Source organism: Falco naumanni, chromosome 1, assembly GCF_017639655.2.
Source record: "Falco naumanni isolate bFalNau1 chromosome 1, bFalNau1.pat, whole genome shotgun sequence".
Classification (NCBI taxonomy): domain Eukaryota; kingdom Metazoa; phylum Chordata; class Aves; order Falconiformes; family Falconidae; genus Falco; species Falco naumanni.
The window spans coordinates 944,200-968,650 of NC_054054.1; the positions used below are offsets into that span (position 1 = coordinate 944,200).

Here is a 24,451-nt window from a genome sequence, read left to right on the forward strand (position 1 = left end):
CGCCCGCGCGCAGCCCCGCCCCGCCCGCCGGGCGGCGAGGCCCCGCCCCCGCCGCCGGCCCCACCCCCGCGCGGCCCCCGCCCCTGCCGCCAGTCCCGACCCCGCGCGGTCCCGCAGCTCGCCGGCCGCTCGGGCCGCCGCAGGGCCCCGCCGCCAGCCCGGCCGGGGCGGCCCCAGGGGGCGCGGCTCCCGCTCAGCCGGGGCGGGGGGAGCGGCCGAGGCGCTGCGCGCGGCGGAGCGCGGTGTCCGCAGCCCGGTGGGGGGGGTACCGCGGGGACCGCTCGGCTGGGTGCCCCGGCAGAACTGGGGTGTCACGCTGCTGGGTTGGGGTTCGTTTGTTGGTCGTCGTCCCCCCCTCCCCCCGACAACGCCTCGCGATCTGCTGAGCAGCGGCCGTGTGACCGCTGATACTGCAGCCGGGGAAGGCCCCTCGGCGGCTCGGGGCGCTGCGGCAGCCCCGGACAGGGCTCTGACAGGGCTCAACGTCTGCTTCAGATCCTGCCCTCAGCCAGATCCTGCCCCTCGCTCACCCAGATCCTGCCCTCAGCCAGATCCTGCCCCTCGCTCACCCAGATCCTGCCCCTCACTCACCCAGATCCTGCCCCTCACTCACCCAGATCCTGGCTCAGATCCTGCCCCTCACTCACCCAGATCCTGCCCCTCGCTCACCCAGATCCTGGCTCAGATCCTGCCCCTCACTCACCCAGATCCTGCCCTCAGCCAGATCCTGCCCCTCACTCACCCAGATCCTGCCCCTCACTCACCCAGATCCTGCCCTCAGCCAGATCCTGCCCCTCACTCACCCAGATCCTGCCCCTCACTCACCCAGATCCTGCCCTCAGCCAGATCCTGCCCCTCGCTCACCCAGATCCTGGCTCAGATCCTGCCCCTCACTCACCCAGATCCTGCCCTCAGCCAGATCCTGCCCCTCACTCACCCAGATCCTGCCCCTCACTCACCCAGATCCTGGCTCAGATCCTGCCCCTCACTCACCCAGATCCTGCCCCTCGCTCACCCAGATCCTGCCCTCAGCCAGATCCTGCCCCTCGCTCACCCAGATCCTGCCCCTCGCTTACCCAGATCCTGCCCTCAGCCAGATCCTGCCCCTCACTCACCCAGATCCTGCCCCTCGCTCACCCAGATCCTGCCCCTCGCTCACCCAGATCCTGCCCCTCACTCACCCAGATCCTGCCCCTCGCTCACCCAGATCCTGCCCTCAGCCAGATCCTGCCCCTCGCTCACCCAGATCCTGCCCCTCACTCACCCAGATCCTGCCCCTCACTCACCCAGATCCTGGCTCAGATCCTGCCCCTCACTCACCCAGATCCTGCCCCTCGCTCACCCAGATCCTGCCCTCAGCCAGATCCTGCCCCTCGCTCACCCAGATCCTGCCCCTCGCTTACCCAGATCCTGCCCTCAGCCAGATCCTGCCCCTCACTCACCCAGATCCTGCCCCTCGCTCACCCAGATCCTGCCCCTCGCTCACCCAGATCCTGCCCCTCACTCACCCAGATCCTGCCCCTCGCTCACCCAGATCCTGCCCTCAGCCAGATCCTGCCCCTCGCTCACCCAGATCCTGCCCCTCACTCACCCAGATCCTGCCCCTCACTCACCCAGATCCTGCCCCTCGCTCACCCAGATCCTGCCCTCAGCCAGATCCTGCCCCTCACTCACCCAGATCCTGCCCCTCGCTCACCCAGATCCTGCCCCTCGCTCACCCAGATCCTGCCCCTCGCTCACCCAGATCCTGCCCCTCACTCACCCAGATCCTGCCCTCAGCCAGATCCTGCCCCTCACTCACCCAGATCCTCGCTCAGATCCTGCCCCTCGCTCACCCAGATCCTGCCCCTCACTCACCCAGATCCTCACCCAGATCCTGCCCCTCGCTCACCCAGATCCTGCCCCTCACTCACCCAGATCCTCACCCAGATCCTGCCCCTCACGTTTCAATACGCGGTTTAACGCTTCTGCCCCACGGAGAAGCCAACAGCCCCACAGCCCCACTGCAGCAGGGCCCCACGTAACGAGAGCTGTAACCAGCCCGTTTCCTTCCGTTTCCGCCCAAGCAAGGGATCGTTTTTTGGAAAGAACTTCACCAAAGACTAATGTCAGGTATGTCATTACTACCGCGTTTTGGTATGTGGCATTAGCATGGTCTGCTGTGGCAAAGGCCTGTTTCAGCCCAGGGTCCTGCCAGGGCAGCAACACCCCTGCCCTACCTTGTTTGTTCCTGTTACACGGTAACAGGAGCAATGCCCCTCCAGCCTGGCTCAGCCCGCCAAAGGGGCTCTATTTTCATATAATTAACTGGTAGCAAAATCTTAAAGATTATGTCGAGAGCTGCATGTTGCCACAATTGAAGTCATAGTATTACTGCAGGCTCGTCGGGGATTACTCTCCCAGCTAGTGTACCATTCTGTGGAATTACAGCAGCGCTGAATACCTGTAAACTCTCTAGATGGTCTTGCTCGCTCCTTGGATGACGGCAAGGATCAGTGGGAACGGTGGGAACAGACATTGCAAATGCCACGAGAGCACGGACACACCCTTTTGCAATGAGATGACTTTGCAATGATGTGACTCTCAGAAAAACTCCTACCATCATCTAATTTTGCTTCCAACAGGTGTTTTGCAGAACAGCCATGCGTGCTGAAACCTAATTTCATTGTATAGAACATGAGAGCGCCTTTTTTATATGACACTTTCCCCGAGTCAAACCTGAAAAGCGCTGCACACACCCGAGGGTGAGGGTCGAAATGATCTCGTTCTACATAGAGAAGTTCGATGGTGCCACCGTTGGCCCGGCACTTCCTTGTTTCTTGAAGTACTACACAGTAACGGTATTTGTCACAGAATGAGTTATGCACTTCACTCGTAGGAGGGAAGTAGCAATATGTTTATTGATATAAAAGTGATTTAACAAAGCTTGATAGTAAATGCGACAGTGGTTTAACAAGATTCGATGGCAAGGTACACTTGATTGTTTACTGCGTAGAGCACAGAGTCAGACAAAACCATCAGGGAGACCCCCCCCCCCCACCGAGTCATGACATTCAGAAGCGAGACCCTCGCCTTCTAAACTCCTTCTCAGAGGGGAGTTCAGGTGAGGCTGGATCCAGACTTTCTCCCAGGCTTGGTCAACAGTTTACGTCTAAAGCATTGTATGTGCGCAATCAATCCTTCGTATCACATCGCTGAGATTTCAAGGTTTAGCGGGCTGTTAATCACTTACCAAGAATCTGTTGTGGCAAGGGATCTCTCAGCCTCGTGGAGTAGCCTTGAGGGGTGTCCCTACTCCAGGGGAGATCCTGGCGTGCAGCCCGCTGCCGTGCAGGAGAGCTCAACCGGCCCTGGGCTGTTGCTATTTATAGAGTCAGACAGTTGACTTATGGTCACATTTGCACACCAGCTGCATTTCAGTCGGCACACGCTCAACAAGCCTTCAGCCGTTGAGAAGATTGATGGCCATTCACTGCTGCGTTACCTGTCTCCCCAAATTCCAACTTAAGCTAGATGCAGCCACCACGACCATCACCAGTGGCTATTGCTTAAGCAGAAAGGGGAGGGGAGAGCACAGCACCACAGTATGGTACATAAACCCACAAATTACTAGTTTTATTTCTGGATGAAAACCCAAACCACCCAGCTTGCTCCATTACAGAGTACGTACATTATGGACTCCTAAGTAGCTCTCTTACTTGCATCTGACTGTCCTTTACAGGGGCTCCTGAAGAGGCCCTCACTACCGTTTTCGCAGCGAACAGAAGCAAATTAAAATTATTTTTAACAAGGGCAAATGTCAGAGAGCTGCATTTTTATTAGGCGGATATACTTTAGCAACTGAGTAAGCATTCTTCGTTGTGAAAGCTTCCTCTCTAGTAAGTTCCTCAGCTAACACCTTTCCAGTAGGAACGTAAGTACTGAAGAGTCACTGAAAAGGAATGGAAGATGGTGAATCATCGAGGGAAAGGGGTAAACATTCAGGTGTCTCATGCTTTGGTTTGCAGGAACTGGGTATCGGTTCCTGAGGAAGTAATCCGTTCTCAAAAGAAGACCAAATGAAAAGACTGAGAGAGGGAACACCGTATCTTGGCGAAGAGTCAGATCACCTTTTTTGACATGACTGGCAATCGTCACAATGCAAAGTCATGAGCAAGGCAGAAATCCTTTGGGTTTTCTAACATCTCTTGGGGGTGTCAGCATTCCTTCTCTGGCTAGAGAGCTGAGCAATAAAATTTCAACCTGATCACAGAAATGCCTGCTAAAGCATTTTGGGATTCTGCAACACTGTTTTTGGAGCTTGGCAATTGCTTATAAACTAGACAGCGAGACAAACGGTGTCCTTTACAGAGTGATACCGGTGCTGCTATAGGGAACTGATGTATTTCCAGAGCCTTGCATCTCCCTTCTGGACTTGAGGTTGAAGATTCAGTATCCACATCTCCACAATATGCCTTCAGAAACCTCACAGATACTATACAATAATATATGCCTTTCTCTGAGGCAAATAGTTATTTAATATGCCCATTAGCTGTGATTACAGAATTGGTACAAAAAGATAAGAGCCCAGATAACTGTGGTTTACTAGAGGAGATCAAAAGTATCTCAGCATTAAGGCTTTTGATGAATATTCCTCTGGATTTTTTAAAGTTACTAATTGTACTAATAAACAGAGAATCTACAATCTGTGCATGGCTGAAAAAAATTATGATCAAATTCACAGCAGCGTAATTCCAATTCCCAGCACAGGCCGTGAGGAAGAACAAAGGAAGTTTCTCACTGCCTTTAATGAATTGTCCACCTAAAGGAAAGGAAGAAAAACTGACATCTATTTGTTTCACTTTTATCAATGTATGTAGTGCACCTATCACCAAGTATTTTTAGGTACACGAACAACAGAAATTCAAAAACACATAAAATAATGACTCTAAATGGACAAACAACAAATAATAATGAATAATAATGAAGAAACGCTCTGTATGTCAAACAGATTTTAAAAGTATAAATACAATTAAAATTAGCAGCACTAAAGCTATTTAGTAAGTGTTAAGCTATAGCTACACAATCATTTCCCAGAGTATCAGCACACTTATTCAATTCAGCCTTATTAGCACCTTGGTGCCAGTTGCTGAATGGCTTCCAATTACTATTACATACCAACACCAGTGTCAAAGATATATTATTTTTTTTTAAGTAATACGCAAAAGGCTTTTTTTCCGCCCAGCAGTTCTTTAGATAAAACGTACAATAAACAGAAAGATGAAAAAGTACTTGTTATTCAAGTTTCTAAAGGTTAATTACTCTGTTATCTATACTGCAAGAAATTCTTCAGTATTGTCGGCAACTGGAGTTGTGGGACAAGATGCAGTCTAGCTCTTCCTATGTAATTTCGAATACATAGTCGGCAGAGCTGACAAAGAGAAGATGGTGTGGCTGCAAACAAAAAAGAAAGGAGTTTAATCATGCAACTATAAAAGCCAGCACTTTTTTTACAACAGTTTTGCACAACAATAGGATTTCGGGCGGGGGGGGGGCGGGGGGAGGAGTTCACATTTTGCAAATTTGTCCTTTTCTTTCCTTCCTTTTCCTTCATTACCTTTTTGCCCTCAAAGATAAAGACTGGGGCTGCTGAAACCTTATTAATAATCAGGGTAATACTCAAAAAAGCAAGAGCAGAACAGCAAATAATTTGTGTTTTTCAATTAAAAACCCGCTCCCAGAAAATATCTGATGTCAACGACTTAAAAAATGTCAGTTGTTTGTTGTTTTGTTTTTTTTTTTAAATTCACAGGGCAGGTGAAATGCACGCTATGGCACTACGAGGTGCACTATCAATGCATCGCTGCAACAAGAATAAGCAGGCAAACTACGCAAGGTCCTGGACTAGGTGTAGTAGTCTTACTAGCTCATGATACCGCCTTTGTCCCTCTACGCCCGCTGCCTCCCTCAGAACGAACACATGGCTGTGTTTCTCTGGGCAGTGAAACCATACGTGTCCCGTGCCAATTAAATTGTATTTTGTACATCTTTGCTGTAGATTTTAAAAATCCTACTAGCCTTGGTATTTTGTGATAAACAATTGGTTTTAGAGGGGTTTTTTTAACAGCATTCAGACTCCAGAGATGTTTTCCAGAGAAAAACATTAATCAGTGCTACTTGTCAGTTCACCTCTAAAGACAGATGCCCGCAGTTAGTGCAGCAGTTTCTCTGCTTACTTCCCACCTTTGTCTTGTGGCTTATTTTTATGCTGTACATGGATCAGTCTGAACAAATCCAGTTCCCTTTGGGATGTTCTCTCTCTCTCTCTAAGACAACAAACCTTTAAGAGTCTGAAGGGACTCAAGTGTTGACTCCTACTTCTCAGGTACTTAGAATTCAGTAAAGAAAACTTAGGAAGTGAAACTTGCTACACTTTTTGCCAACAATCAAAATAAAGTGCTTTATATGCACTTAAAAATATGTTTTAAAAAATATTGGGACAGCTGGCCCAAACTAAATAAATTTTAAACTGCGATTTAAAAACTCCATTTCTTTTTAACAAGGTGCGTAAGAGCCAATAAAAATGTAGCTTTAATGTCTAATTGTGTAATCACCCAGTAAAGATGTGATGTTACCTTTTCAGCTTGTATAAATTCTGGTGCTGCTTGGTCGAAAGCCTCTGGCCTGAGACTAAGTATTACTGGGTATTTTTATAAGTTAAAAGGAATTTACCTGAATGTTAATATGTTAATTTCATAAAGCATAAAGTTAGCTTGTGTAAAATGGGTTGCTTGGGCTGTTAAGGCTTTTTTTTTGGGTGGGGTGGGGTGATTTGTTGTGGGATTTTTTTTAAAGAATACAGGTTATTGTTGCAAAAACACAGATGTATTTGCATCTCACCTTCATGGAGGAGGAGCAGTCTCTCCACTAAACTGCTTGGAGCAGCTAAATCAACAGGCCTCTCAAAATCTGTATTTTTGGCATTTATGTCTGCCCCAAATTCAAGGAGTAGGTTTACGATCTCTGTACTAGAATGCTGGGCAGCAGCATGGAGTGGAGTTTCCAAATGCTTTCCTTTCTGCACATTGGCACCTGGTGGGTAGATGCACACAGAGAGACGTAAGAAGAGATTAATTAACATCGTCATTAAGTAAAGATGATGTTACAAAACAAACAAAAAAAACCCACTGTCCCAGAATGCTACAGTGAATTTGGCCACTTTATTGATTTTATTGCATTGCACTATAGCTACTCATATCACAGGGGTTTTTTTTGAGCCCATACACTTATCCTAGGTTTTATTACCAAAGTACAACTAGATTTTAAAGGAAAATACTTTCAAAAAGAAGGAAAAGAAAAATCCAGTTAGGTCATTGTTGCCCTAATTATATGAGAAAGTACATTCTGTACATGTTTAAGAAAATTTGCACTGCATAAAAAATATACTTTCCTTATTTAAGTCTTTAAAAGGAATAAGCTGAAGTTTACTATTTATATTTTTGGAAGTACACCAATTCAGGAAGGAATCTAACCCAGATGCTTTGTAGTTTTTCATGTGTTGAAGCTGGCAAAGGGTTTGAAATAGACTCCCATCCCATCCAAGCTTTATCAAAGATTTTTCTATAAAGGACTTAATTTTAATTAAGGTGGGATACACAGTCATGAAAGCTAGTAAGGAAAAACTCAAAGCATTAAATCCCCCAATCCACAGAATTCTAATTATTACACTTCTGTATTAATAAGGAATTGCTAATTTATTTTAAATTAAAATGGACTAAATTAATCTGCAATAATGCATTCATATTCAAGAAAAAATCATCCAACCAAGAGTTAAATAAAACTAGCTAGTATGGAAGAATGTTTCTCACGAGCAAGCTGTTAGTCCCCCTAAAACTGGGTTTGCCCCAACAGTTTTCTGGACTATTCTAGCAGAAGAAAAACTAAGACTTCATAAGAGAGATTTACTGAGCTTGTGAGACCAAAAATTGGCTTCTGTACCAACGTTTCTCCCTGAATCAACAATTCTTGCCTTTTTAATTATCATTTGAGTAAAATAATTTAATAATATCACAGGCCTATCCTATTTGCAGCCTGAATAACTCACTGGTCTCAGTATTAACAATCTGAAAATACACAGTACCATTCCCTTGCCTATTTCATTGTCTATTTGCTTTTCAGCTTCTAATACATTCTCATAAACTGATCAAATATGAAAAAAATCAGATTGCCATAAGCAGTTAGTTATATTCTCAATTTACATACCCTTTTCTACTTCAGGGCACCAACACATGTAGAATATGACCTTGTGTTACTGTTTGTAATGTATGGCACTATTTGAATCCCAGAATATGCTAATTATACTTCTGCGGTTCTTAAAAATCAAAATCATGACATAGGATAGTTAATCGTACAAGGAGACTGACTTAATGAGAAACAATTTAACTGCTTGCTTAACTTCTAAATAACCTGCAATTAACTGGAAAAACAATTCCAGTGCAGTGATGGCAAGCCTGTAATTATTCATATATATATTTTCATTCACTGTGCTGCAGGACACAAAAGCCCCGTATGTCATTACCTGACACACAGCAAATGATGCTTCAGCTATTCCAGTTGTGTCCCTGGACTTGTGCTGAAACAGAGCGAGCCTCCAACATCTCCTTCCCATTGATTAATTAAAATAATGTGAAATTTACGAGCAAATGCTTTTTACCTTACCTATTCTCTCTGCAACTCAGCCTCTGCATCTTGTAAAAAGATCAATCAGAACATGCTGAAGAATGAAAAAGGGTGGGACTACATTGCTAAAAAAGCTCTGTTGAAAGCTCAGAGTTTACTATATAAAATTCCTTTCTCAAAGCTCACTTTTTACCTTTATTTTTCCTACCAAAAATGAACATCTATGAAGCTGTAAGAGGTGCTAAACATTTTGAGCATCCATTCTTACTGGTTTTGCTTCCTTTTTCCCTCACATGCTTGCTACACCACAAAAAAATGAAAGACCTAGTAAGTTATTATAAGAAAACACGCATCACAGAATGAACTCCGAAGCCCTGCAAGCAAGGGTTCCAGTTTCATTGATTGAGCACAGCTCAATAATAAGGTATGCTTATTTTACAAACTAGTAATATTTTTATTTAAATCGCGACATACCTGCGTAAAGAAGCTTTCGAATACAATGGATCTGCTGTGAAACACAGGCTACGTACAGGGGTGTTCCTAAATGAGGAAGGTCTTGATCCACGTCTATGCCCCAGGATATCAGTACCTCCAGACATTCACTGTGACCTGTCGGTACAAAGCATGGCAGGGTTTGCTCGGCTTCAGTAAGCTGTCTTACAGACAAACTCAGACACAGTTCTTAATACTATTATCGAGACATTTGTCAACCGCTGCGCGCTCGTTCAACAGGGAGTTTTCTTACCTCTGCTGGCTGCTTCATGAGTTGGTGAGGGAAGGCAGGACTCCCACTGAGCTTTGGCACCATACTCCAACAGGAGCTCGGCGCACGCCGCGCTGCCTCTCGAGCATGCGTTAAATAAAGGTGTCACTCCATCAATTGTTGTAGCATTCACCTAAAATATATAAAAGCTATTTAAGAACAGAATTGAAAGAAAGGTAATTTTTGAAAACATGATATAGTTAGAAAGTCCATTAAAATACAAAAAAAAATTTACTGGTTAGAATAATGTAGCTTAACTGATCAGTCCCCGTGCTACTGTCTTCCTCTCACCACACCCCTCAGTTAAAACTAGTTTTATGTTATTCTTGTTAAACTATGTTGGATAAACCAAAATACACCTGGAACGCTAAAGAGCACACACCAACAACTGAGCAGGATATAATTTTCAAAAATCATTGCGCTTAGCTTGTTTCATTGATACAGAAAATCTACGCTCTGTGTAGTAATGGGGTAACGGGGACCTTCTCGCCGCAGCTCTGCCAAGGACGCAAACTGCGTATTACGTGTCAGAATTATTTGCCATTTTCTTCTGTGGTTTTAATCCCCAGGTTGGAGCGATACTTGACAGAACAGAGGCAAAGCTAACGGTACAGGCTGGCTGTTTTAATTCCAGCTTCACCACCTCACTGGTGAACTGAATATTCCCAAGATGAAAGAATGTGGAGAGAAAACAGGCAAATTTGTGAGGGCTAATAATACTAAAGGAAGGAGCACAGGGATTAAGAGAGGGCTCATTCCAGGACTCCGGCCTTTTCCATGCACCCCCAAACCCACTCAATTAAAAGTACTTACAAAATTCAGATAAGGAAAATGAAATTCGTTCTTATAGTTTTGTCTATAGTATCTGTCAGTTTGTATCTTTAGAATCCTCCTGCTAGCTGAAGTGGAGAGAAATTGGTTTTGGAAACATCTATGTATTTTTCCTTTTTCTGTAATAACAAAGACATTTCCTACATGATTCTCAAAACTGAATTGTAAGGACAATAAATATTTCCATCACAAAGATCAGAGATTTGGGCAGCTACGCATTTGAACTCTGAGCAGAGATTAGTGAAAGTGGTCTGTAAAGTCACGTTTTTGTTTTGGGACAACAGATAGGCTATGTCAGGAATACAGAAAAGAGCCGGTGCTTTTTTGTAGTCAGACCAAAGAATCTTAAGAGCACACAGGTGTAGTGTTTAAAAAAGACATTCTGGAGATTAAAAGAACAGTCTCCTGCAAGCACTCAAAGCAAGAGGAAACCAGTAGAGGAACACATTCCATCCTTTGGAAGAGAAATAACGTAATGAAATTCAGAGAAGGCTGGTGACACGCTGCTAACATTCTCTCCGATTCATTACTCTGTCTCAGTGTCTGACCATCACTTTTCCTTTGATAGCTTTCAGATGGCAGCTTATTGTAATTAAAGGAGATCAACACAACCCATAGGGTGAGTAGAGAAAAAAAACAATAAAAATAAAAATAAAAAAATCAAGGAACATATCCTCCTCAGTTAAACCAAGGCTAGCACTGGACTCCATATATAACAAAGAAACCCAGCCCTTACATTTGCTCCTGCTTCAAGAAGGATTCTTGCACATCCTACGTGATCTCCCAGGCAGGCTTCATGAAGTGGAGTTACTTGGTCAATTGTTAGTGTGTCTACATTGTACCCCTAAACAAGACATGAATGACATGTAAAGGTCATAGAAAAGCTGTTAACAGTTGTTTCCTCACACTACTGGTCAAATTAATAGTTTACAATACTCTGAACAGGCTTAAAACTCTGCTTGCAATAAATAAATCTTCAGTGAGCATAAAAAGAATAATCTATCAATGTATCTAACAGAATAGAAGTAAGTTGTCCGTTCTTTACGTAAAATCAGAAATAGCAATATGATATAGAGGGTAAAAAGAAGATGGAAACAGACTGTTGAGATGCACAGCAATAAGACAATAGGTAACAGACATAAGTTGGAAAATAGTGAATTCCAATTAGTTATAGGGAAAAAAAATTCACTGTGGGGACAACGAAAGCCTGGAAGAGGGAGGTTGGTGCATCTCCACTCTTGGTGCTCTTTAAAACTCAACAAGGTCCTGAGTCTATACTGTCCTGTGATTCTATGTGTCTCTGACTTAAGGTCCGAAATATCTAAAGCCATGAATTTTAGCAAGGAATGCACTTCTTGGATTGAGAAAATCACCATGCCCTTGAAATTTTCTGCAGTAGATGTTGCTTGATTCTTAAGAATGAATAATTGCATCTACTGGCTTTCATCAAATGTATTCTATAACATAATTTTTCAGTATTGTAGTAGCTAATATGACAATACTGTAATTTTAAAATTTAGCAGTTTACAGTCTCTCCCTCTGTTATTAACAAATTATTATTGTTTTAAATCAATATGCAAACCCCAGAATCCTTCAGGGAATCTTCCCTCAACAAGTATCTTCCTGACTAGCTCTATTTACCTGACGGCTTAAAGCAGTGGAACTACATTAACTCATTAACTTACACCGTGCAAGAGTGGAAGACTGATACATCTTTAGATATAGCTTTGGAAAAAAACACTAGGCGGGGGGGAGTTTTAAAAACATACAGAGGAAATACTTAATAAATTAAGTTAATACTTAAACTTAAATCTTAACATATAAAAAATTCCTAAATGTGTATTGATCTGAAAAATTCTGAAAAAAAGCAAAGCAAAACATACTAAATCTGCATTAATAATCTGTGCTGAGAAATGAAATTAGGTAAAAAATGAAAGCAATTTTAAGAATACAGCCTTCACCTGTGACAATAAAGTCTTTAGAGAAAGAAGACGTCCTTGACTGGCTGCCTCATGCAGAGGTGAGCGATCTGCCCAAGAACCTATATAATAACAACATTTATTGAGTAAACCATAAGAATTAGCAGGGTTTTGGAATGCATAGAACGAATCAGAAATACAACACACAGAATGAAGTCAACTGTCCCATGAAATCAATTTTTTTTCTCTTTAGAGACTGTATATCAAATGATCAGTTTCTAGAAAATAAAACCCGTTTTATTATTAACTGTAAACATCTCTAATAAATTATTATGTGATACAGAGAACAAAATACCGATATATTGATTTCAGTAATCTGATTTAATAAATTCATCAATTACCATATTTCCCACTTCTATTCTTGCATTGTTCATTAAAAAAACCCCAACAAAACACAAACCCCATTTATTTTTACAGTTGGCATATAGAAATTTATATTCTTCTTAAGGAAAATGATATTTGAACTTAAACCAGACATAAACCTGCCCGAAAAAGTCCTTAAAAAGCTGATGTATATGAAGATCAATATGGAAATCCTTATGTAGGATAAGCTACTACAAACTGCAAGGAGAGAAATACAGTGAGAATTACACTAAAAAAGGTAGCTGTCATAGAAATGCGGTATTAAATCTAACTTCCCATTTACTAGGCTCTTAGGGCTAAAGGTTTGGCATTTACTTTCATTTATTTATCACCCCAAAAAAAGAAAGGGGAGGGAAGAAACCCAACAACCGCCCTGCCTTCCCCTCCTGCCCTATCCCCCAGCCAGGCCCCAGCGTCACCCTGCGGCTCTCGCGGAGCAGCCTGCCCTTCCCTCTGGAAGGCTGGCCACGGACACTCTTTGATCCCTTTTTGATTTGATCAGATCCCTTCTCGCCAGACGGGGCTGCAGGCTCGGCCGATGCCCGTTGTATGACTCTTGCAAATCAAGTTTTGAGAGACTGCGCAAGGAAGAACTAGCGTCAAAAGATATTATGAATCACCGGTATTTATTCCTGTAAGAAGAATATCAGTGGGACTGTACAATGCTAACACAATCACTCGTGAGTTCTAGCAAGGCCCCCAAAATCCCTGAAAAAATGCGAAGAGAATTAGCCGAGCACGATGACTCAGTATCAACGGCAGATGAACCTCCCGTGTTTGACACTGTGGGTTGCAACGGACTAGGACTGCCTGCAGCGCCAGGTCCCGCGTCTGAGAGACAAAGCGGGGAATTGTGAAGGGGAAAGCTATCGCACAGTCACTGGCAGCCATCAGCCTAAGCTCGAAGGAAACTACTCAGTAGAAACAGACCGTTTCTGCTTCATATTGGAGCCCTTTTCCGTCCACTAGCCTGTTTCTGAAAGTACACTTTGAGTTACAATTACCAGCACCCTGCAATCACACAAAGAATGACCAAAAAGATGAAGACTGCTCAGCCCGAAGAGAAATCGGGCCGTAGTTAAAAACATGAAATAGTGCACAATACGGAAATTGAGGTAAACCCTCCATTTTCCTTGAGGTATTAGTGAATGAAACTTACTCAGATGTAAGACTGCATCTTCTCACAGAACATCTAACTCCACTATGGGACTCAGTACTACTGGATGCTATTGAGATCAAACCCAGCAAAACAAAAGCACATCTGAGTATTTAAATTATCATGAGCCTACATAAAACTGATCGCAGAAGTTAAAAAAAACAGGAGATTAAAGATTTGTAAACCTGATCTTAAAAATGCATGGAGATTTCTGTTATGTCAGGGTATGCAGTATCTGTGAAGCAACTTGTACTCTTTCATCTGTGGGAGCAGATGAACCATAAGCAAAACTCGGCTTCCAAAACTCTTTCAGAACTGTTTGCACTAAGCTCTGATCATCTGTATGTGCACATTTATGTACGTGCACACACATCATTCCCTATAATTTATACTTGAGGTTTATTAAATGTAATACTTCACAATTCTTATTGCTCGTCAGAATTACAGCTAAAAGAAAGCCACACACAAAGCGACTGGGATTTTGAGAGGTATTATACTACAAAATCTGAGCTCAGAAATCTTAAAGTGACCTGATTTTGATAAAACATAATTTTTTCTCTGTCTTCCCAGTAAGCTCAGGTATATTTATCCTATTGCAGGTTGGATGTGTGCAATTACTATGAGAATTTTGCTCAATGTTTTCCTTCTTCGGTAGTAGTCTGAACAAGCATGTGAGTCGTTTAATTCAAACGAGTTAGGTTAAGTTCTCCTGCTGGCAGCTGCAAAGGATTCTTCAAAAATAATTAAAAGCTGCATTTAGTAGCTACTTTTGAAATTTTGTTCCCCTGTCTCTACAGATGAGAACTTCTCTCTCAACAGTTTATCCTACTCCTAAATTAAGAGGGGAAAAAAACCCAACTATTACATAGAAAAACATCTAATAAAATTGTGTCATAAATTTTTTGTGCCTGTTAAATACATTCACACTTTGGACATTTTTGTAGCTGTGTCTCTAAACAAGACAAAGATGCAGGTGCAAAGCAACATTTTTTCCCCACCTTTCTTTCCTTCACCTCCTTCCCTGTTAGACTGCTCAGAAGGATGTCTGTTAATGTCATTACTCCAGTGACATTTGAGAATCATATGATGCCATATACCACCGTGAGCTCTGTTTTGCACCTAGGCACACCTTATCTCCCTGTCTTCATGTAAAGGCATCCAGCAGCTAGCTGCTTCTGCTAAACCCATTAAATACAAAACGCTTCTATCATTCTCTACTAGAAATAAAATCTATAAGCAAAACGCTGCAGAAATATTTTATGCAAACAAAGTTTGGAAAAACCCCTCCACATTCCAACTGATTTATCAGTAAACATCGTAATTCATCATTAAATACCACAGGGACAAGAATATATTCAAAACAAATATGTACCATAACTAAACATCAAGGGTGTCTTAAAATAAATTGTCTAGATTGTTGCTAATCTACAAACTCGCTATGTCTCTCACTTGGAAAGCATTAACAAGCATACAAACGAGGACATTTTTTTCATTAATTGTTGCCTGTAACAGCAGTATTAGCAAACATAGTCTATTCCAAAACTGTTAATGCAATAATTCCCTACCGATGTCGCCTCTGACAGATGCTAAATACAAACTATCTCTAACTATATTTAGAAGCCACATTAGTTCCAAGTTCTCTAGTGTATGGTTTACCAGGAAGGGCAGCCTGCATTGCTGTGTAAAAACTAACGTGAAAGAATAAATATATTCGCTGCATTAACAGGCAAAATTAAAAAAAAAAATAAAATTACAAAGTATCATACAATACCTAAATCTCCATCTCCCCATGGCACTTCCAGCCAATTGCAATTACAAATCCTACTCATTTCTTTCAATCTGGAAAATAAAAAAAAAATTTACAAAAAATATCTGTTTATGCTAGTCGGACCTGGTCTTAATGCGCTCGAGCTATGTTTGGAAGGAGATCAGCAGCTCACTGTAATATGAACTTTCACCCTTCAGCAAACACAGCTTTGAAGATACGAACATATACAAGCTGCCAGGTTCTTATGATAAAGGACTGTGGCCCTTCTTGTTCATTTTTCACATATTTTTTTTTTTTTTAACAGAACAATTTTTCAAAGTGCCAGTATCTGTGCATTTGCTTTCCAAGACAGATTAACTGGAATTTCAACTCAAGAGGACCTCAGTGAAATCAGGAGAACCACAAGCTGAATAAGAACTGCAGGACAAACTCTCCCTTACTTAACCTCATGCAACAAGACACATAGTTTTGTACCTTCAAAAACCGGTATTAGTATATAGATTTGTAAGGGAAGCACTGCCAAATGCTCCTGTGTTGTTTTACTACTTATTTATAATATACTTAGAAAAAAAAAAAAAAGCACAGATACCCTGAAATGTTTCAAATGCTATTTGACTGCCTCAATTGCCTTCTAAACAATTCTTTGGCTGTAAAACAGGGGTTTTGACAACTATTCTCAGCAGTGAAAATTCCCCAAACTGGGGATTTGCAATTCTGACTTTGATCCCTAAGTCATCAATGTTCTTTTTTTCATGTTTTCCTACAGACTACACTCTTTTACATCTACCTGCAATTACCTGTAAGTCATTCCTGCAGTGATGATCATAGTAGTGAAATAGTAAGTAAAAATATTTTCATAAGTCATTAACTCCAGACATCCCATCCCTTTCTTTCTATTTCTAAAAAGTTGTGTTGTCTTCAAAAAAAAAAAAACCCAAAACACCACAACCAAAAACAAAAACAAAGAACCCCCACACACACCCAACCAAAAATAATTTTTAAAAAAATGGATTTTCAAAACAAGGAGGAGTGGAAATGAATGGAAGTCTTCTCACTGACTTCACCAGGAGAAGATTTATGCCGAGGCTTAGCACTTTAGAAAAATACCGCTCGAAGAGTAAACAGGTGGTGTCCCAGTGCTCAGAGGAAGCAGCAGCATCAAAGAAGAACTGGAAGTAGAAGCCACCACAGTTTCATTAGTGGGAGAGGAGAAACACAGGTCATTTGGAAAGTGTTGTAGCTAATATTTATTTCTGCCAAACCAACAAATGCTATGTATGAAGCTCATCACTGTTACCTTTTATTCCTGAAGATGTATTGAGCATTTCAGTTTGTGACAACTGAAGAATCAATCAATAATTATAACAGAAAAACTCTGTAACATTATAGTTCCAAGATCAATGGACTCGCTTGACTTCAGTTGTTAAAAGTGGCTGATATTTTGTATATGTAATTAAGTTCTAACGGATTTTTACGGTGGCACTATAAAATTACCCATCTGTCTTAAGCCCTTGCAGGATAAAGGAGTGTGTCAACTACTTAATTGATACTTGATGATAAAAACTATTGAAAAAAATCTCAAGTCAAGGATTTAAAAGTTAAGAAATGCATCTGGGGTACTTCACTACTCTGATTAGATATGACCAGAAAAATAGAAGCCACTTCCTTTTAACAAATGAAATTCTACCGAGGAGCTCCAAAATAATCAGAATTTAGGCTAGAGATTATTAAAATATGCCTGAGAGGGAAGACGTAGTTCAAGTGGCATTTAAATATTGCATTTTCATATTTCAAATAATCTTTCGTTTCATTTGACTGAAAATTATGTAACAATATGTACACATAAATATATAAACAAATGCATGAAAAATAACAAAACCTTGATTCCTTCAAACCAATATTCTTTCTATTGGTAGACTTCCAAAATTTGGGGATTTCATTTCATTTCATGCAAATGCCCACAATTTCCTATTCTTGAAAACCATCAAAACACACCCACCTTCCCACACAGCTCTGTTTACGATGCACCAACATTACGTCACCACACATTAGTTTTGCCGTTGCACTGTTGTAATTCAGTGAATGTGTTAGCATTCAAATTGTTGTCTGTCTCCGTATCTAGCAAGATCTCTCATTTTTTAAGACATGCTAACCAAACTATAAACTGACCGTAATTATTAATGTTATATTGCCTTTTTCATGGTGTTTCCCCCCCCAAAAAAGAATATTTCAAAACCCTTGCTGAATCTATCTTCATAACATCATCCATTCATACTACTTTATAACTAAGGAACCACAAGACAGAAATTTTTAATGCCTAAATTGTAAACCCAATCTAATAGCTTATTTTATCCAGAGTACGTGAGCATTAGGGTGTACACTGAAAGCATAGTTTAATTATGGTTATGAGAGCTTTGAGCTTCTGAAATTTCAGCCTTAGATAATAATAACTATGATCAGTCAAGAAGCTTTTAGGTTAGGTGACTGGTCTTAAAACACACAGGTGCCACAGCAAAAAAACAAGAACAGAATTTGCTTTTAGGGACAGTTAACGTTAACTCTTTTTTTTCCCTACAATACACTACATGTCTTCTAACCATTGCAACATACAGAAAAACAGAGGGTGGATTTTTTTCTAAGTATAAGCCTAACACATTCGCAGACCATCATCCATCTTGCACATCAAAGGAAGCAGGGGCTTTGTGGAAAAGCACTGCGTGTGACTGTGCTGTCAAATACGGGGCTGTAATACACCGGAGGGCCAAGTCAGCGAGGCACAGGCAACAATATTGCAAGAAGTCCTAAATGTTGAGTACTTTGGCGTTGCAATTTATTGTTGCAAACTTTTTACACAGAAACACGAGCCACTAAAATGTATCAAAAACCCTAAACACCCCACAACAGCAACATCCAAAGGTAGCTCGCTTGGTTCCCCAGAGAAGCCACGTCACGCTGCGTGAAGGCATTGCTAATGACGATGGCAGCGGGCGCAGCAGTTGCTGCTGCTGGCTCTGTGCCGAGCCTTGCACATGCTGGAAGGAGCGGGTCAGGCCCCTTCTCCCATCACATGAAAGCAGAGTCACAACTCCCCTGCCTGTTGCTCACGTACAGTTTGTTTTTTCCATCTTCTCAAAGGATAAGCAACCGGCTGGATGCTTTTCTAGCTCCAAGGAGCTTGCAAGATCTGTGTGCCATGGCCGGAGCGCCAAGGTGTAAAATCATGTCAACTGTAAATTCATTAATCTGTTAGACCCCCGTCAGATTGGATTTGAGTACGCAGAGCAGCTGGTAGCACTCTTTGGCTGTTGTCATTTCCTCGGACAAGTCACTAAAACAAAGTAAGGGTTTTTCAGTGGCCTTTTCAACAGACCTCACCTTACCAGAAGGTGACAGAAAAGGCATATGGACATTCTGAGCTGAGTTCGGACTCTGAAGGAATTTTGCCTGGAATAATTTTGCTCCTCAAGTGCGCTCTTGGCCTTAATCCAGACTGAAAGCAATTTTCCCCAAGGTGTGCTCAGAATTCGCCGTATTTTCCCAGCCTGCCAGGCAGCGAATGCAGTGTGTGGCCTCAAAAGCAGCACCCAGCTGGGCCGCGCAGCTGGGCCTTGTGTGCTGATTTTTGCCACATCCAGGAGATTTTGGTAAAATACCCTGGTCATGGACCCTCAAGCCAGCGGGCTGAAGACCTTTTCCTATAGCCTGACTCTACCCTTTCACCCTTGTGCCAAAATCTTATCATGACATATTCCACCCCTGCATCACTTTTAGTCCATTTTACACTCTGCATCTGTAATGATACACGGCATTGCAGTGTGAGTGAGTTCCTTCACTCCGCAAGGGTGCCTGAGGAACAAAGTCAGGTTTGGACACCTCCGCGGATGGTATTAAATACACCTGTTATTCAGGTGAACTGCAACAACCAGAAGCTTCAGCTGCAACAGGAGCCTCTCAGTACTTCAAGATGTCCATCAATAAATACAGACACCCCGTCTGGCTACCACCAAGAGGCTGTAAGTAGCCGGACCATGTTGAAGATGGATTCTTCAGAAAATTTTACTTTCCATATTTTGCTGTGATTTTGAAAATTTCCAAACTTGGCTGCCTATGGCTATTTCTTTTTAAGAACAGCAAAAGAACTTAACTCTGAACCATATCAAGGAGTGGTTACTGCTAACATTGATACACTTCTGTAAAATATCTTTTCAGTCTCAGGGAGCATGTCTTGGTTTTTTGGGAACTACTGACCTCACGATCTGAAATGTTACTATAGGTCAGGAAACCTTAGCCCAAACGGTGAACAATGTGGAGGTAAAACATCCACTGCATATTAAAACTGCTGAATAAATATAACCTTACAGTACCATTGCACCCAGTTACTTCAGAAGCTATGGTAATTGTTGCTTAAACTCTTGAGTATTGCTTAATTCTAAAACTGGCAGTGCTGGAAATTAGGCAAGGTATTTTAAGAATAACTCTGATTCCTATAACATATAGCTACGTTTTACATAGTAAATTTAGAATTATTTTTATGCACAATATAGCAGATCTCTCTTTCCTGTCTCCTCCTTTCCTTGTTTTTAATTTGGTATCATATTATCACTGATTTTAAGTTTGATTTCCTTATTTTCTTTTCTGTTTCACTCTAAGCCTTATGATATGGTCAATATTAATTGGAATTATGATCACTCAGAAAAAATTGCTATTAGACTCTTGCAGTTACTCAAAGCACCCTTTTACACACTTGAATTATGAAAAAAATAGGGAAATGCGGCACAAACAATAGCATTGTTAAACACTTAATGACAGAGTTTGTTCCTCATTGCTGAAAACGTCAGTGTCTAGCAAATTAAATACCTCCTAAGTACTTCTCTATGCAAACCCTTAAAATTGTAATTTTGTATTTAGTATTTCAGTACAGGACAATAACTATCACCTGTAGTTCCTCCATTGCCTCCTATTTCAGCTACCTATAAATTTCTTTTTATATTAAAGTTATACGTAAAGCTTACTCCTCCCCCTCCTTTCATTTCCCAGTTCCCTGTCGTAAACAATTAGCCTTCAGTATCCAGTTACCATGTGACAGGACAGCAAAAGTCAGGGTAAGTCAAGCCTTAAACACTTGCATAAAACAAATAGGGCAGATAAACAAGAAAAGGTATTTTAGATCAGCTGATAAGAGCGCAGAAAGAACAAAAATAGCTTTAACGCCCTTGTATTAACCCATGCAAGACAAGAAAGTGCCACTAAAATAAGCATGCATTTATATTACAGCTAAAAGAAAACCACCCAAAAAGCAGTTTAGAGCTCGAACATCACAAATTGGGTCAGCTTAGCATATTTCAGTACACGGTCTCTGAAATGGCTGCTATACCAACCTTGGCTGGTCAGAATACCCCAGCTAGCTTTTCGTTTCGCAGGACACTCCCCTACACTTTCTAGGCGTCTTTTGGGGAGATTCTGGCTTCTCTGAACAGCAGTGTTTGTTGTCATTATTTGTTTCTCGAGGACAGCCTGTCTGTCATTGGTGCAGGTACTCTGGTCTGACGAACGTCCACAAATGGATTTCTACTACCTTTTTTTCCTCCTTTCGCTTTTTCACAAAGGATCTTGCTGTACTTACTGTAGAATGGCTACAACACTGAAATCCATTCAGTAACATTTACTAGCTTGGACTAGTGAGTACATAGTGGGGGAAGGGAAGGACTGCTCTAGCATTTTCTATTTTTAAAGCAGAGAAAGAATCAGCTTAGCTACAGCATGAGTCTTAACTATTTACATGATTTAAATGGAAAGAAGGTGTTAATATTTGTAATCATTTAACCAAAAAGGAAACAGATTCTTAAAGCATAACTATTCAATGCTTTGTTGTTTGAATAACAAGCAACCTAAAACAGAAAAACTAGACCTGTTTTGTCAGAAAGGCAATTATTTTTATAATAGAAACAATAATTATGACTTCCTCAGGCTTTACTCATATATAACTTGCAGTTAAGAGAGATTTTGGACTTCAGAAGAATCCATAAGACTATGAAGCACTTCTGCATTTTTGTGGCTCGGTGTTTTTTTCAGATGTATTTTTTTTTTTTTATTAAGGGACAAGGTTCCCTACAGATGTCAACTAGAAACTACATCCTGAAAAAAATTAAAAGCATGGTTTGACTACCAAACAAAATAAAAATTCACTGGTTATTTTGAGAATCTGATCCCATTATGAAAGTAAGGCTGTGGTCTTGTCAGGAAAAGCACAAGTTTTCTTTTAAAATAGTAACAAAACCAAGGGTGACCACCTAGTGGTAGAATATTTTTTTTGTTTGTTTGTTACTATGTATCATGCTGACACTATACAACAGAAATCTGCAGGGAGAAGCAATCCACGATAAAATTTCAGTATGGATAAAGAGGACAGTGATTTCTCTGTACTAATAATATGTTCAGATGCCACCTTTACCTTCCCGTCACCTCCTTCTAGTACTCCCTCGCTATCCTCTTCTACTGACACAAAAGCAAAACGTTTGTAGAGTTTTTAAAAGGAAATTAATATTACTATTACTAAACCCAGAAATTAAATTCTGGGTTTCATTAATACTCCTCCTTTCAGATACCCGAGAAAAATTAATCCCTAAAATGTTGAAATAATACACAGGTATTTAATGAAATGTTCTATATCCCTCTTGTTTTCCTTTAAGAAAAAACCAGAGGCAAGCTTAGCGTTAGGTAGGGCGAGGGGAAGAAGGAGGAGCTGCTGCAAATTTCACCTTGAAATTACAGCACAGGAGAACCGCCCTGCTGGAACGGCACTACTCTTGACAGAACAGGAGCAGGTGGGCTAACGCTGCTCTCCCCAGAGAGAACAAAACTGCAATTTCCCAGACGTTTCGCTGCTTTCCCTTGTTTTCTTCAGGTTTTCTTCAGGTGAACGAACCAGAATAACTCACAGACTGAAATAAGCACTTCAGCAATCAGACTCTGCAAGTGGGTCTTGCACAGAGCTTTCGCAAAAGGGCTCATTATAAAAGGGCACATTCTAAATATATCACTTTAATAGTAGAATTACTTTTTAAATTGCAGTGTTTTCTTCAAGTGAATAAATACTGGAAGGTATTTATTAATTAACAGGAATACATGCGTCTGTATCAGCAAGATATCAGTACTGTTCTCCAGGTGAGAAATAACCAAGGGCAATTTCTGCACTTGCCACGGCTCTGAGGCTCATCTCAGTTTTACACTTCCCTTCCATTTGGAATGGAATCCCAGGAGGTGGTGGTGAGGATCAAGATCAAGGAAAGCATCTGGCACTGAGGGCAGGGATTGACAGTGGGCTGGGAAGACAAGACCTACATGTTTTTGTAGGAGTTTTGTGGGTGAGGTGGTCAGCTGAGAATGAAGCTGGGTCCTTCTAGAGGAGTGGTACAAACCTGGAAGTAGTTCATACAACTTGCTTTCCACAGATATTCCAGCCCCCATCCTCTCTTGTTTTTCCGAGGGGTGTGACTTGCAGGAGCAAGGAAGGCAGCAGCCCCGCAGAGAGCTGCCACAGCTTCAGAGGCAGACCCCGGGGAGTCAGCAGCACCTGCTCACTTTCATCTAGAGAACTGCAGAGGAAGCAATGAGCTACCAACAGGGTTAGACCACCCTCAAAATCCGCCACCCTCAAGGCAAGGGTACTAGAAGTATCTCTATTCCATAGACACTTGCCACTCATTAGGTTACTTTGAATACTTCGGAGGACATCAGAATGCAATGTATAAAGATATGCACTACCTTTTTCAGGCTTTAAAGAAGGCAAAGTTTATACCATTCAGGACTCTAGAAGCACCTTTTGACTAAATTCTGCTAGGTACATATGTTGATGCTCCAGGCAAAAGCCATTTAAAAGTCCTACTAAACCAGTACATAAGCAAAAGCGGTTTTTTTTTTAAAAAGTGAAAGCTAGGCCAACATCAGGTATCAGCTGGAAACGTACTAAAAATATACTTGAGATGTTGATATCAAGAGGGGATGAACACACAGGTAAAGCTATGGAGTAAGACTGAAGAACTCGGTATTTCAGCGTCACCTCTGATTTGGAACTGCTACGTGATCTTCCTCAAGTCAGCCATCCATGCACTGGGTTACGTTAGCTACAAACCAAAAATCAGTCTCTCTCAACTTCATTAGGTAATAAAACCATTAACATTTGAAACTGCTTAGGCTTGGTACTCAGATGCTGTTCTTCAGACTTTTCTCTACAAAGGACACTCAAGTACTTCCAAAATCTGCCAGAAAACCTATCACAGAAAACTAAGTAGATATCCAAGCGCACAGAAAATACAGTAGGCCGTTATTTTCCCTGCCCTGGCACACGAGCAATTAGGGAGAGTATTTGGATTGTAGTTACTCGTGGAAGCAATGCAGCTACCTGCAAAAAAGCAGCCAGAGGGAAGGGGCAGACGCTACAGTCTGAGAGTAAGGGAACTGGAGGGTTTCATTGATGAGTTTGGAATTCTGACTTAATTTAGCAGACAAGCTTCAAATAAAGCACTACGTTGCATTTCACTAATAATTAGCTCTATTCGACTTCTGTAACGCAGGGGAAAAATCATTAAAGGAAACTGTCAAGTGATTTTCTTCACGATCTTTATTTATCCAGATTTTTATAAAAAGAAATGTCAGGACAGTTTCAGCATTTCTATATCAGCAAATAGCTCTGAGTTTACAGGGGCAGCAGTTCTTACAGGTGGGAATGAAAACAGACAACTATTGTTGATCCTGCCTTTCAGTGGGGAACTCATTCTATTTTGAAGAATGTTCTTAAGGCAACAAAGATGCAATTGTGATAACACACACACACACAAATGTGATAATGAAAACAAGGACAAGAAAAACCCCACACCTTTCAACACATGGTTCAGCCCAACGCAATGCAGTCCAAACTCCAGCAACAACAATTT

At 41.5% G+C, this 24,451-nt stretch overlaps 1 protein-coding gene and 1 long non-coding RNA gene across 6 annotated transcripts in view; one reads left to right on the forward strand and one right to left on the reverse strand.

Moving 5' to 3' along the window:
- The first annotated feature begins 268 nt into the window (after positions 1 to 268).
- On the forward strand, positions 269 to 5,270 carry LOC121090441. Its single transcript, XR_005828563.1, has 3 exons — positions 269 to 323; positions 1,930 to 2,112; positions 2,625 to 5,270. It is a non-coding gene; the product is annotated as an uncharacterized LOC121090441 (long non-coding RNA).
- Positions 4,828 to 24,451, reverse strand: part of ASB5 (ankyrin repeat and SOCS box containing 5) — a 41,325-nt gene continuing 21,701 nt past the window's right edge. Inside the window, exons 1-8 of one of the 5 annotated variants that reach the window (XM_040598384.1) lie at positions 20,897 to 21,003; positions 15,522 to 15,589; positions 12,214 to 12,293; positions 10,989 to 11,096; positions 9,404 to 9,554; positions 9,133 to 9,267; positions 6,880 to 7,071; positions 4,828 to 5,433 (exon numbers count right to left, since the gene is read on the reverse strand). In XM_040598384.1, the coding sequence (XP_040454318.1) occupies positions 5,306 to 5,433; positions 6,880 to 7,071; positions 9,133 to 9,267; positions 9,404 to 9,554; positions 10,989 to 11,096; positions 12,214 to 12,293; positions 15,522 to 15,579 (852 nt within the window). In that variant the 5' untranslated portion in view covers positions 15,580 to 15,589; positions 20,897 to 21,003 and the 3' untranslated portion in view covers positions 4,828 to 5,305. Of the gene's footprint in view, positions 5,434 to 6,879; positions 7,072 to 9,132; positions 9,268 to 9,403; positions 9,555 to 10,988; positions 11,097 to 12,213; positions 12,294 to 15,521; positions 15,732 to 20,896; positions 21,182 to 24,451 lie in introns of those variants that run through there. The other 4 variants (XM_040598216.1, XM_040598122.1, XM_040598307.1 and 1 more) reach the window with 4 other exon arrangements.